The sequence below is a fragment of the Panicum virgatum genome, chromosome 9K (assembly GCF_016808335.1).
Source record: "Panicum virgatum strain AP13 chromosome 9K, P.virgatum_v5, whole genome shotgun sequence".
Taxonomy (NCBI): domain Eukaryota; kingdom Viridiplantae; phylum Streptophyta; class Magnoliopsida; order Poales; family Poaceae; genus Panicum; species Panicum virgatum.
Genome location: NC_053144.1, coordinates 6,537,216 through 6,549,957, shown reverse-complemented (window position 1 = coordinate 6,549,957; position 12,742 = coordinate 6,537,216). Strand labels below are relative to the sequence as shown.

General features: G+C 49.6%; 3 protein-coding genes across 3 annotated transcripts; 2 read left to right on the top strand and 1 right to left on the bottom strand.

Annotated features, from left to right (window-relative positions):
• Window positions 1–475: 475 nt before the first annotated feature.
• Window positions 476–5,188, top strand: LOC120649702 (cyclic nucleotide-gated ion channel 2-like). Its single transcript, XM_039926574.1, has 7 exons — window positions 476–663; window positions 813–1,470; window positions 2,977–3,192; window positions 3,339–3,664; window positions 3,833–3,944; window positions 4,028–4,264; window positions 4,416–5,188. Exons 1-7 carry the CDS (start codon window positions 626–628, stop codon window positions 5,004–5,006), a joined length of 2,178 nt encoding a protein of 725 aa, XP_039782508.1. The 5' UTR covers window positions 476–625; the 3' UTR covers window positions 5,007–5,188.
• Window positions 5,189–6,638: 1,450 nt separating this feature from the next.
• On the top strand, window positions 6,639–9,143 carry LOC120649701 (26S proteasome non-ATPase regulatory subunit 10-like). The gene is made up of 5 exons (XM_039926573.1): window positions 6,639–6,900; window positions 6,979–7,117; window positions 7,702–7,826; window positions 8,206–8,352; window positions 8,745–9,143. Exons 1-5 carry the CDS (start codon window positions 6,715–6,717, stop codon window positions 8,877–8,879), a joined length of 732 nt encoding a protein of 243 aa, XP_039782507.1. The 5' UTR covers window positions 6,639–6,714; the 3' UTR covers window positions 8,880–9,143.
• A 1,134-nt stretch (window positions 9,144–10,277) lies between these two features.
• Window positions 10,278–11,346, bottom strand: LOC120649700 (lamin-like protein). The gene is made up of 2 exons (XM_039926572.1): window positions 10,987–11,346; window positions 10,278–10,866 (listed from the first exon to the last, which is right to left on the bottom strand). The coding sequence occupies exons 1-2, from the start codon at window positions 11,156–11,158 to the stop codon at window positions 10,535–10,537; spliced, it is 504 nt and encodes a 167-aa protein (XP_039782506.1). The 5' UTR covers window positions 11,159–11,346; the 3' UTR covers window positions 10,278–10,534.
• Between the last annotated feature and the right edge of the window lie 1,396 nt (window positions 11,347–12,742).

Below are 12,742 nucleotides of genomic sequence, written 5' to 3'. Positions count from 1 at the left end.
ATTTAATCTGCGCTATTATTTCATTTCAGTGGTAGATGATGTGACCGTAAAACATAAGATGTGCGTGGTGATTTTGTTAATATCGAGAATTTGCTAACTCAGTTTCTCGAATGTGTTTATACATATAGAGTTGCGTACGTATATTTTGATAGGATTTATGTGTGTACGTATATGTAAGCATGTATGTGTATACTATATTTCAAAAGAAAAATACGTTACTAAATCAGCGTAACTATGTATTCGAAACTCGTAGCACTATCAATGATTTGTTTGGTGTGCCCGGGGGCGGCTGGCATGTACCGGGAGCGCAGGCCCACTGGCTGGGAACGATTGCTCTCGTCGACCCGGTACGGTAGGTGCCCCGGGGAGGCTCCGCACCGGTGCGCAAGGACGGCGCCCGCACGCGCCACGTCGGCACGTACTTGGGGCCCCGGCACAGTTGTATCCTCCGCCTCGCTCCGCTTTTATACTTGCTCTGCTCACGCCCAGCGCCAGCCGCCAGCAGCCTAGCGCGCGCTCCTCCGCTCACTGGACTGGTAGTCCTGGCGCCGCGCCTCCGCCCACCTCGCGCCGGCGACGAAAGGTGTCCTCCGTTCATGGTTCCCGGCGCCGTGGCTGGGACGACATGCCGCCCCTCGCGCTCATCCGCTCCCTCCCCGCGAGGTCCGTGCTCGATCCCCCTCGGAGCAATGGCTTTTCGATGAAATGAAGTCGAGTTCTTCGAGTTCGCGGCAATGGCTTCGATCGCCATGGATTTGGAGTGTTTGTGTTTGTTTCCGGTCCTGAGTCTTGTTTGTTTCCTTGGCAACAAGGCTGCTCGAGCGAGTGTGCGATGGAATCCGGGGGAACCCGGCCGCGGTGCGGGACGAGGAGTCCGGGGGCAGCGGCCGGTCGTCGGCGGCGGGCGGGCACCCGGCGGGGGAGTGCTACGCGTGCACGCAGCCCGGGGTGCCGGCGTTCCACTCCACGACCTGCGACCAGGTGCACGAGCCCGGCTGGGACGCCGACGCGGGGTCCTCGCTAGTGCCGGTCCAGGCGCAGCAGGCCCCGCCGGCGCCGGCGTCGGCGGCGCAGCACGCGGGCGCCGCCGCGCGGTGGCTGTTCGGCCCCGTGCTGGACCCGCGGAGCAAGCGCGTGCGGCGCTGGAACCGGTGGATCCTGCTGGGCCGGGCCGCCGCGCTGGCGGTGGACCCGCTCTTCTTCTACGCCCTCTCCATCGGCCGCGCCGGCCAGCCCTGCCTCTACATGGACGCCGGCCTCGCCGCCGCGGTCACCGCGCTCCGGACCTGCGCCGACGCCGGGCACCTCGCGCACGTCCTGCTCCAGTTCCGCCTCGCCTACGTCTCCCGCGAGTCCCTCGTCGTCGGCTGCGGCAAGCTCGTGTGGGACGCCCGCGCCATCGCCGCGCACTACGCGCGCTCCGCCAAGGGCCTCTGGTTCGACCTCTTCGTCATCCTCCCCATTCCGCAGGTCAGCTGCTGACATCCATGACCCCCCCTCCCTGAACTCATCAATCTACCATTTTTCACCATGAAAAAAAATCGGAACAAAGATTCCAAGCATATGATCCAACGCTGCACCGGTGTAGATGAGGGCCTGAGGGATCAAACGCCCCTAAATTATGGACATGTCTCGTGTCTGCTTCTGAGACAGCGCACAGCGCGCCCTTCGGTCCCTGTCGAAATTGCAGAAGTAGAACACAGGCGAGCGCATTTCAGGTACAACAGTGCCCAGTAGCGAGCTGATGTGTAAAAATGTGCAATGCTGGCATTGGCAGTCATGTGTGTGGTGGCAGGGGGGGGGGGGGGGTCTGCAGTTTTCTTGAAAGATCATGACCCCCACCGTGATGTGATTGCTGAGAGGATGGAGAATTCAGGTCGGAGTTTTGCCGTAGAAAATGATAAGAGTTTGATGCGCTTACGGAAATACTAGTACGGAACTACGGATCAATAATGATGTAACGACAATGATTGGCGGCGGATAGTATTTGAATATGACCAATGTTACAGCCACAATGATGTAACCAGCTGGGTAGAAAACGGTAGTTCAGTAGCTCGTGTCAGCATGGTGCTGATGGTAGCGCGATCTTGTGGCTTGTTTACAGTTTTCTATGACCCGCCAGCAGACCAGATTGCAATGCCGCAAGCTTTACAAGTGTAAAATTGTGGTTGGTTCTGCAGCATAAAAGGATATTCCCATTTCACATCTGCCACTGCTTGAGAGTTTTTTTTTAAAAAAAAAGTCCACTGTTTGAGAGTTCTCAGAGCAAACCTGGCGTGCCTGCACGCCCGGATTCTTTTTTTCCGTATCTATTCCCATTTCATATCAATCTTTGTCATCCAGATAATCTTGTAAATTCCAAGTGTGGTCTAGTTTTTGTCGCATAATATTTGGTACATATTCCTTTTGTTTCACATGATTGCACCTGTCAATTTCACGTGGGGGCATGGCTTCATGGTGTATGTGGAGCCGTGCTTATTTGGACCAGTCATGGATGGAATACGTTATTTCTACCCTTTCCAAATCAATCGATGGATTATTGAGGCAGTTGTTTATCATAAAAAATTAATTCGAATTATATTGTTCGCATAACTGATTGATCTACAGTCAACATACCTAGTTGTATAGTGCTCACTGCTCAGTCGTACCCACATGTTCTTTTTGTTATAGAAAATTGCAATAATAGGATTGCAAACATTGACCACTCGTGATTTTGCCACTCCCAGAATATTTCAAATAATGCACTGTCAGAAAACTTGGTTATAGACAGCTACTGGTTGAACAACACCTTTCTGAGAAAAGTTAGGATATTCGACAGAAGAGTTTATAGTATATTCAGGGGCTTTAGTTTTCAGAACATGTCAACAATTTACGAGAAGGATGTCAAAGGCAGAATTTAGCATTTTTTTCTGTTTCTTTATTTTTTTTCTTTATGTTCCTGTTTTGCTCAACAAGGTGGTCCATCAAATTATGCAGGTCATTTTCTGGCTGGTTATACCAAAGTTAATAAGGGAAGAGCAAGTTAAACTTATCATGACAATATTGCTGCTCATGTTCATATTTCAATTCCTCCCCAAGGTGTACCACAGTATTCATATCATGAGGAAAATGCAGAAGGTGACTGGTTACATCTTTGGAACAATATGGTGGGGATTTGGTCTAAATCTCTTTGCCTACTTCATTGCGTCTCATGTGAGCATTCCTTCCTCTGTAATCAATTGGAAAGTATAGAATATATTGTTGATGTGGAGTTCTTAAAAAATTGGTACTAGGCTTAAGACTAATGCATACTGAATTATCTGAAAAATGTTTATTTACCAACGTTCTGCCATATCCAGATAGCAGGTGGTTGTTGGTATGTTCTTGCAATTCAGCGTATTGCCTCCTGCCTTCAAGAGGAATGCAAGAAAAACAACAGTTGCGATCTAATATCGCTTGCTTGTTCAAATGAGATATGTTTTCACCCTCCTTGGTCATCAAATATTAATGGATTGGCATGTGACACAAACACGACCTCCTTCAGTCAACAAAACGCGTCTACCTGTCTAAGTGGAAATGGATCCTTTGCTTATGGTATCTACTTGGGGGCTCTTCCTGTTATATCAAGCAATTCGCTTGCTGTCAAAATACTCTATCCTATATTTTGGGGCCTCATGACTCTCAGGTAATCAGTTTGAGAGATTTAGTTTCACTTGTCTCCAACATGGAGGCTGTTCTCTCTATAAAAATAATTGTCTTAATAATGTACTAAGTGTTCAATTTTGTTATTGCTGTATTGTGTTTAACAACGGCATACTCGTAAACTTATACAATTCCTTGAATTGCTCGGCAGTACTTTCGGTAACGATCTCGCCCCTACGAGCAATGGTCTCGAGGTGATATTCAGCATAATCAATGTCCTCAGTGGCTTGATGCTCTTCACACTGCTGATCGGAAACATACAGGTAAAAACAGTTTCATGTTTGGTCCTTCTGTCTGATCGTATGTATCAAACCACTTCGCTAAGTAGAACCGACTGAATCTGCAGGTATTTCTTCATGCCGTGCTGGCAAGGAAGCGGAAGATGCAGCTGCGTTTCCGGGACATGGAATGGTGGATGAGACGGAGGCAACTGCCGTCCCGCCTGAGGCAGAGGGTCCGCAAGTACGAGCGGGAGCGCTGGGCGGCCGTCACGGGAGACGAGGAGATGGAGATGATCAAGGACCTGCCTGAAGGACTCAGGCGAGACATCAAGCGCTACCTCTGCCTCGAGCTGGTTAAGCAGGTAGTACGGCACCTGCCTCTCTGATAATAAGCTTTTGATCACTAAAGTTCCTGTGATTCTTTCTATTTTTTATTGGAAATGTGCAGTTCTGTTTCCCTTGAATTGAATGCCTAATGAAATTGTTGCAAAAAAAAAAAACTTTCCCTGTCAGGTTCCGCTGTTCCATGGCATGGACGACCTGATCCTGGACAACATCTGCGACCGGCTGCGGCCGCTGGTGTTCTCCAGCGGCGAGAAGGTGATCCGCGAGGGCGACCCGGTGCAGCGCATGGTGTTCATCCTTCAGGGCAAGCTCCGGAGCACGCAGCCGCTGACCAAGGGCGTGGTGGCGACGTGCGTGCTGGGCGCGGGCAACTTCCTGGGCGACGAGCTGCTGTCCTGGTGCCTGCGCCGCCCGTTCGTGGACCGGCTCCCGGCCTCGTCGGCGACGTTCGAGTGCGTGGAGGCGGCGCAGGCGTTCTGCCTCGACGCGCCGGACCTGCGCTTCATCACCGAGCATTTCCGGTACAAGTTCGCCAACGAAAAGCTCAAGCACACGGCGCGCTACTACTCGTCCAACTGGCGGACCTGGGCCGCCGTCAACATCCAGCTCGCGTGGCGCCGGTACAGGGCCAGGAAGGTGGACGCGACGGCGATGGCGGCGCCGCCGTCGCTGGCCGCCGGTCCTGACGACGGGGACCGGCGGCTCAGGCACTACGCGGCCATGTTCATGTCGCTCCGGCCGCACGATCACCTCGAGTAAGCTGTAGTAAGCAGAAGGGAGGGACCATCCTAATTCCTATTCCTAGCTGCTGTGCCGGGCGTGTACTGTGTACTGTACACTGTACTATACCGCTGTCATCTTCTGGTAAAAGTGAATAGGTGATTCGGGTTCGTCTTTTGAAGAAGAAGAAGATGAATAATGGAGAAGTATTTTCTTAGTTCGTTCCGATTGTCACTTTGTTTGCTGATCAAGAATCAAAATTTCTTATGTTTATGTTCCGCTTAAAACCGAAACTTTGTGTAGCGAAATCAACGTGCATAAACGACGATGCGGGCAGCTTGGTTTGAAGTTGATCGCTGGCTCTCCGGCACCAGACTGAAAAACTGCCTAATCGTCTTCTTTATTGGGCCTTGGGATGGCCCAGTTCTAACCGGCCATCCAGACTCCACATAGACGGCCATCCAGGCGAAGCTCGTCTTCTTTCTTGGAAGAGGGGGCGTTTACTCTTGTGGAAAAAGCGCAACTCTTCTGACGCGCCTTTTTTATTTTTATATTTTTTAAAATCATTTTTTACAGAAATATATTTTCGATTTCATAATTTACAGTTTTGTACCCCTACCGCCCGGCTGCAGGGCGGCAGGGTACCTGCCGCCAACTGGCGGGGCGGTAGGGACCTGAATGTAAATAAAATTTATTTTTAATCGAATTTTGGCCCCTGGGGGAGCCTGCCCCCCTGCCGGGCGGCAGGGTACCTGCCGCCAACTGGCAGGGCGGTAGGCCAGTTAAAAAATTATTTTCTTTTTAGTTTCCAGAACAGTGAACTTCTAAATTCAATTAAAAATTATTGAAAAATCAAAAAAATACAAACTAAATTTTGTTATGTTTATTAAATCAAAATCTACGGAGAAAAAAATACTAATACAAGTGAAATGTCAATTTTGCCCCTGCTAAAATTTTAGGTTGTGTTTAATCTAGTTTATTTTGTATCTATTGTTCTGTTTGTCTAAAAATCCTGAAAATTTTGTGATAGCCTACTCTTTTCATGTGTATTCCACTGGAAAATTTTCAGGTGCATAGCCTAAGTGCATATTTGTGGATCTATTATTGTTGGATTTCCATCATTTAGCAGTAGAATAATAGATCCACAAACATACACCTAGGCTATGCACCTGAAAATTTTCCAGTGAAATACACATGCAAAAATTAGGCTACCACAAAATTTTCAAGATTTTTAGACAAACAGAACAACAGATACAAAATAAACTAGATTAAACACAACCTAAAATTTTAGAGGGGCAAAATTGACATTTCACATGCATAAGTATTTTTTCTATGTAAATCTTGATTTAAGAAACCTATCAAAATTTAGTTTGCATTTTTTTAATTTTTCTCTAATTTTTAATTGAATTTAGAATTCACTATTTTGGAAACTAAAAAGAAAATAATTTTTTGCCTGGCCTACCGCCCCGCCAGTTGGCGGCAGGTTCCCCCAGTGGCCAAAATGTGATTAAAAATAAATTTTATTTACATTCAGGTCCCTACCGCCCCCGCCAGTTGGCGGCAGGTACCCTGCCGCCCCGCAGCCGGGCGGTAGGGGTACAAAACTGTAAATTATGAAACCGAAAATATATTTCTGTAAAAAATGATTTTAAAAAATATAAAAATAAAAAAGACGCCTCTTCTGACCTCCTCCGCTGCTTCGCCTGCCTCCGGCCCATCTCCTCCTCCCAGTTCGGGCCACACCCTGATGGCGGCGATGGACGTCGACGCCAGCGGCGGCGGGGAGGCGCGCCCGTCGGAGAAGGAGCTCTTCAGCGCCGCGGAGTCCTGCGACGCCTCCGCGCTCGCCTCCCTCACCCCCGCCGACCTCTCCCTCCGCAACGAGGACGGCCGCTCCCTCGTCCACGTCGCCGCCGCCGCCGGGCACCCCCAGGCACGCAAAGAGGACTTCCGCTCCCGAGAATCGAATGTGCTGGGTTTAGGGTTTTGACGGTGTTTCGGGTGGGTTTAGGTGGTGCTCGCGCTCCTGGAAGCAGCTGGTGCCGCTGCGGCGAGCGTCCTGAACGCCAAGGACGAGGAGGGGTGGGCGCCGATCCACTCCGCGGCCAGCACCGGCAACGCCCAGATCGTCGAAATCCTGCTTGAGCGAGGTACGAGTTCTGATATTTCTGCTACAAATTTCTAAGATTAGTTGGTGTTGGCCTGTAACATTCAAATTGATCTTTGCTGCTGACCAGTGATCTGAACTGTGGTGCTTTTTCTTTTTCTTTTTCTTTCCTTTTGGGTATCCACTGATATCGGCATATCGCTGCTATTTTTCAGAATGTCCTCATGGTGGTTCTTGTTAAAAACTTCACCAATCATATGCTGTGCTAATTTGTATATCCTGCAAAAGTGAAATGAGAGCTGACATGCGTGTTCGGAACTAAGCTACTCTATAGGGAATGCTAAATGTTCTTATTCCTTGAATGAGCTCCCTGAAAAATTCCTATTCTTCACAAGAACCAAATAAAGGTTTATCTCAGTGTACCAGAACATTAGAATTGCAAAGTATCGTAGCGTGTCATATTTCCTATTTATCTAGCAGCGTTCAGAAGCATTAAACCAGTATATTTCCTTTTCTTCTGTTAAAAACGAGTTTGTGTTCCCCTTTTGCTATTTTATTTTGTAATTTCAGTAGTCTCTATTATTTAAGATTTTATTAACAGATGCAATCATAAATTTGTACTACCAGGTGCTGATGTTGACCTGACTACTGATGGTGGTCGAACTGCTCTTCATTATGCTGCAAGCAAAGGGAGGCTTAACATAGCTGAGAAACTAATAGCACATGGTGCAAAAGTCAACAAGAAAGACAAGGTATGTGCATTTTCAACAATCTAAGAGAAATATGTGCCCATGTGGCTTTCTGTGGTGGTAGGACTCAAATCCAGAAGGACTAAACCATGATGGGGTATTCTTTGATGCTTGGACATAAGATTGATCCTGATACAAAGTACAGTGTTTTGCAACAACAATTGCTTCTTGTTAGCATTTAATTTATAGAATTCTTTTGTCGCCTAGAATCAGTTCGGACTCAAAAATAATCACCAATAATTGAAGTTCTTTTGGAATGTTTCCTTGAAATATGTTGACCATTGTTACTGCATATGCTTATGCATCTCTGATTCTTTATACACTGCAAGTCTAGAACTGAAATTTTGCTAGACATCTAAACCTTCAACGTCTATCTTGTCAGTTTGGCTGCACGCCCTTGCATAGAGCTGCCAGCACTGGAAATGCTGAACTGTGCGAATTCCTCATTGTGGAAGGTGCCGAGGTTGATGCTGTTGACAGGATAGGACAAACGCCTCTGATGCATGCTGTTATATGTGAGAACCAAGGGGTAATTTTTTCAGGCTTCTTTCTTGTAAGTGTGCATAGTTTGTTGATATGCATTCCTTAATATGCGAATGCAAAGAGGTAGCTTTATATGGCTTTCTTGCATGAATTTGTTCAACTAATTTTCAAATTTCCATGTTTCTGTGGTGATCTGCATTGCAAATTGCACCTTGAATGCCGGCTTAACTTAGTTATCTCTGACGATTATCCTAAGCCTTTTGTAACTACTTTTAGGCTGCTAATTAGTTCATTGGGGACCCACTGCCTTCTGAATACCAAAGGAAGCTTCAGATTTTGAGTCACAACAGACGTGATTGATTGTCCTTGAGTTTTTTTATTTATTTTATCAAATCAATACAAGGAATTACTAATTCTTGTGTTACAATCTTATTCTAGGTTGCTTTTCTGCTAATTAGACACGGTGCTGATGTTGATGTTGAGGATAAGGAAGGCTACACTGTCCTTGGTCGAGCATCTAACAGCTTGAGACCCGCACTTATTGATGCGGCGAAGGCAATGCTCGAGGGTTAATGCGGTGCTGCTCAAAGGTAATGGAAAATGTGTGGGATCGGAACCGAGCAGAAGTTTTGAGTGCGATTTTTCTGTTACTGGTAGTAGTTGTTGTGAACATGTTGCTATTGACCATCAGCAAAGTTTTGCATCCCTCTGCCCATTTTCGATCCCCCCCCCCCCCTCCGGCGGTGTGTGCCTTACTGTATTTGTTGCCCCGATATGGGTAGCTAGAACTGCGCAATACACTAACTAACAGTTACAATGAAACGGATCTTCAGATCACCTGATGAATAGTCTGCGGGTTTGGTGTACCCGCAGTTGATGTTTCGTCGGCACTCAGATGGGGCTTAAACAGGCGGACTTTGTGTTCGCGTACCTGCGTTGAGAACGATGGTCTTCATCAGTCCAACCAGATCTGATGCGCACCGAAGAAGAGTTTGCGCTCAGTTCCTGTGGCGGCGTGGTGATCGCGGAGTTGATGCCACATGATTCTAGAGTGTGCCCAAACCGAACCCGACTATTTTTACGGTGCACGGGCTCTAGCGCGTTGATACCACAGCGCAGCATCTACTCCTCAGTGGGCTACTTGTTTGACAGCTAGGTGGCGGTACTGGATGCGAGATTGCGCGTGGCAGCAAAATCACTACCCGTGGTGGCAACCGAAATTGGAAACGTAACTGAAATCTGAGCTTTCGGTTGGCGAATCTAGCTTCTTGCCGTTAGTTGCTCTTGAGGTGCAAAGGAGATACCGTCGTCGGCTCGCCGCTTCCGACTCGCCGCTGCCCACCATTGGAGGGAAATGGAGATCCGCAGTCCCGCACCCGCGCGCCATCAAGGCCACGTGATGTGGCTTTGCTGACGCGGCGCCGCACGTCCTTGTCCGTGACGAGCCGGACCTGCTCTTTTTTTCGAAGAAGTTGCGCTTGCGAACCGCTCGGCGGACGAGCTCCACGAATCCTGCAACAGGCGGGTCTGCGGGGAGCGCCTCGGGGACACGCCGAAGGCGAGCGTTGTCCGCACGGCGCCCTTGAAACTGGGATCGGCAACCCATGCGCGAAACCGGCCTGCTCTTGCGGACAAAGGCGAACCGAGAGCGGACAGGGAGCCGTGGTTCGCCTGCCTGCCTAAACCACCACATGCCACTGGGATTATCCTTCTCGCGAGGGTACAAAGTACACCGGTCGACGCGCATCTTTGCAGCAGACAATGCGCGGAAAATCATGCCGGAACGCGAGCTGATCTCAGGTCAGAGTGCGGCTCGCTAGCAGGTGCCAAGAGGCATCGCTTTCGTCGCCAGTTGCCACCGGAACGTTCCGGAATCGTTGAGATGCTCCGGGAAAGTAGAATACATCTTTTAGGAGTATCTCCGTGACAGATGCAAAGCTAGGTTACTTCAGCTTGAACGGGAAAGTAGAAGAGATCTTTTATCTCCGTGACAAAATGCAAAGCTAGGTTACTTCAGCTTGATGAGTTCTTCACACTCGGAACAATAAATCAATCTCTCAGATGAATCAATCGCTTCCGCAAATCCACGCCACTAAATCAACCCAACACAACACACTCCTCCACTACTACGACTCCTCTTCAGAGCCCATCCAAGCACACCAAAAAAAAAGAAAACAAGAGCTCCAAATTTAACGAAAGAACGGCGGAGATCCCCCCCCCCCCCCTTGCTAGAGCACCCTGAGGAGCGCGGCGAGCACGGCGACGGCGGCGTAGATGACCGCGGCGTGGGACCTGGCGAAGGCGGCGGCGCCGCCGGACCCGTTGCTGCCGGACGGCGGCGGGGACGGCGGCGGCAGCTTCTCGGTCTTGATGGCGAGGCGCATCCCGCCGAAGCAGTATCCGTAGCTGCAGATGAAGTAGTAGGTCTTGGTCTCGTTGAGCTGGAACGCGAAGGTGCGGCCCTTGCTGTAGTTGTAGATGGCGTTGCTGGCGTCGCACTTGTTGTACCCGGCCTCGTCCACCTGCACCACGTCCGCCTGCCCCGCCGTGTAGTAGAACACTGCGCGCGCCCAGATACCGGGCGGGTTCACAAGGGGGAACAAGATTCAGATCTGGGAGCTCGGACGGAGGGAGGGAGGAGCAGGCAGGCAGGCAGGCAGGCAGGCAATGCGCGGCGTACCGAGCCAGTCGTCCTTGTAGAAGGGGCTGTGCTGCGCCACCCAGTCGGAGTAGTTGGTGTTGGGCTTCCAGTTGATGCTGATCTTGTTCGCCGCCGTCCTCGGCGGCAGCGCCGCGCACGCCGCCAGCACCAGCAGCGCCGCCGCCGCAGCCGCCCGCATCCGCCCCATCATCGCTTCTTCCCCCTCCGCCTCCCTCCTCCCCTCGGCGGAATCAAACAGCAGCGAACAATTGCCGGAGCACCGGGCGAGGGCGAAGCGAGCAGAGCGAGGTGGCGGCGTTCGCGTGGGTGGCTCTTGTCTCTAGCTTGAACGGGGCCGACCCGGGACAGGGAGACGGGAGTGTGAACACGGGAGCGTGAGCTGGGGCCTGGCGGGGTGGGCGCCGGGTGCTGCCCAATTAAGGCCGTGTTTGGATGAATTCACGAAAACTTTTGCACAAAAAGATAAATGTATGTATGAAGTATTAAACAAAATTTATTTGCAAAATCTTTTTAGGAATGGGTGTAATTTTTCGAGACGAATCTAATGAGCCAAGTTTCATCATAATTGGCTACAGTGATGCTACAGTAACCGCACTCAATCATCCTCTAATCATGCGGTCAAAGACCTCATTAGCTAGAGCAACTGCTACAGTACCACAGTTATGGAGGTAATTTTATAATTAGACTTTATTTAATATCCCTAATTAATAGTCAAAGCATATTTCTGTCTCATCAAAACTTTTCCACCGACCAACCAAACATGGCCTAAAGCAGCGCGGCACATGGCGGTGCGGCGCGCCGGTTTGATCCTGGCCGTCCGGTCCTTGATCGTGAGGCGCCAGCCCAGCGGGGGGCATGTGGTCGGCTAGGGCCCAATCCCAATGGACGGGTCATGGGTACGTGCGCGCCGGTGCAGCAGGGAGGGTCCCGCTGCTCCGGATCTGTCGCGGAGCTTCGCCGTGTGGCGCGGCGCGTGCCCCGCCGTCTGCGTCGTTCTTGCGAGATGGATTGGGGTGCCGAAACTCGATTGCACGCTGCGCCAATCCGCCCATTGCTGTCCAGGAGATTTTGGGATCGATCACATGTGCCGACGACTTGTGCCACCTTATCTTGGAGTTTATCGGGATTTTCTTCAATTTTTTTAGAATTTAATGATTTAAGGGGCTGGCTTGTTAAGGTTAAATAAGAGTTATCATGATTTTTTCTGTGTTAGTAGCAGATAAATATGCCTGCTGCTGTTACATTTATGTGACAATTTGTGTGTTTTTCAATCCCTTGAGCACTTTCTTCGATCGAAGCTGGCTGAAAATGCGGGTTTGCTTAGTTGGTTTGAACGTGTTCCTTCAGCGTATCGATGACACCACCGTTTGGTTTTGACCTGAAGTGCCCTGTTATTATTGACCTATTAGATCGTTGGTAACCGTTAAGATTGCTCTTGTCATCGTACATACTTGGAGTTCGAGTATCATAAAGTGTTTCACGGTTTATGGTCAAGTTGGTGTATTTTCTTTCAAATCAAAGGGGAGCAAAAAGGAGAAGATCATCGGGAGCTGTGAGAGGTCAAAAGATCACAGAGATAATGCACATGCCCCGTCTCCTATCAACCTCACCCTTTCCCCTTTTTTTTCTCTCCCCTTTTTTTGAGAGTAATTTCTCGCCCCTTTTTGTCTTCTCCAGTGATCCGGTCTGCTTTTTTTTTTTTGAGGCCGGTGGGCGGTGGCCCATTGCTGGGTGGTACGGGCTGCAATCAGGAAACAACCTGACCTAGCGGGCC

Excerpts from the sequence above, each read along its gene's own strand:
- LOC120649702 (XM_039926574.1), top strand. The coding sequence starts at position 626 with ATGCCGCCCCTCGCGCTCATCCGCTCCCTCCCCGCGAG. Across the intron at positions 3,193-3,338 it reads CCTACTTCATTGCGTCTCAT|ATAGCAGGTGGTTGTTGGTA; the intron begins GTGAGCATTCCT and ends TGCCATATCCAG. Across the intron at positions 3,945-4,027 it reads TGCTGATCGGAAACATACAG|GTATTTCTTCATGCCGTGCT; the intron begins GTAAAAACAGTT and ends CTGAATCTGCAG.
- LOC120649701 (XM_039926573.1), top strand. The coding sequence starts at position 6,715 with ATGGCGGCGATGGACGTCGACGCCAGCGGCGGCGGGGAGGCGCGCCCG. Across the intron at positions 7,118-7,701 it reads CGAAATCCTGCTTGAGCGAG|GTGCTGATGTTGACCTGACT; the intron begins GTACGAGTTCTG and ends TTGTACTACCAG. Across the intron at positions 7,827-8,205 it reads AAGTCAACAAGAAAGACAAG|TTTGGCTGCACGCCCTTGCA; the intron begins GTATGTGCATTT and ends CTATCTTGTCAG.
- LOC120649700 (XM_039926572.1), bottom strand. The coding sequence starts at position 11,158 with ATGATGGGGCGGATGCGGGCGGCTGCGGCGGCGGCGCTGCTGGTGCTG. Across the intron at positions 10,867-10,986 it reads CTACAAGGACGACTGGCTCG|TGTTCTACTACACGGCGGGG; the intron begins GTACGCCGCGCA and ends GGGCGCGCGCAG.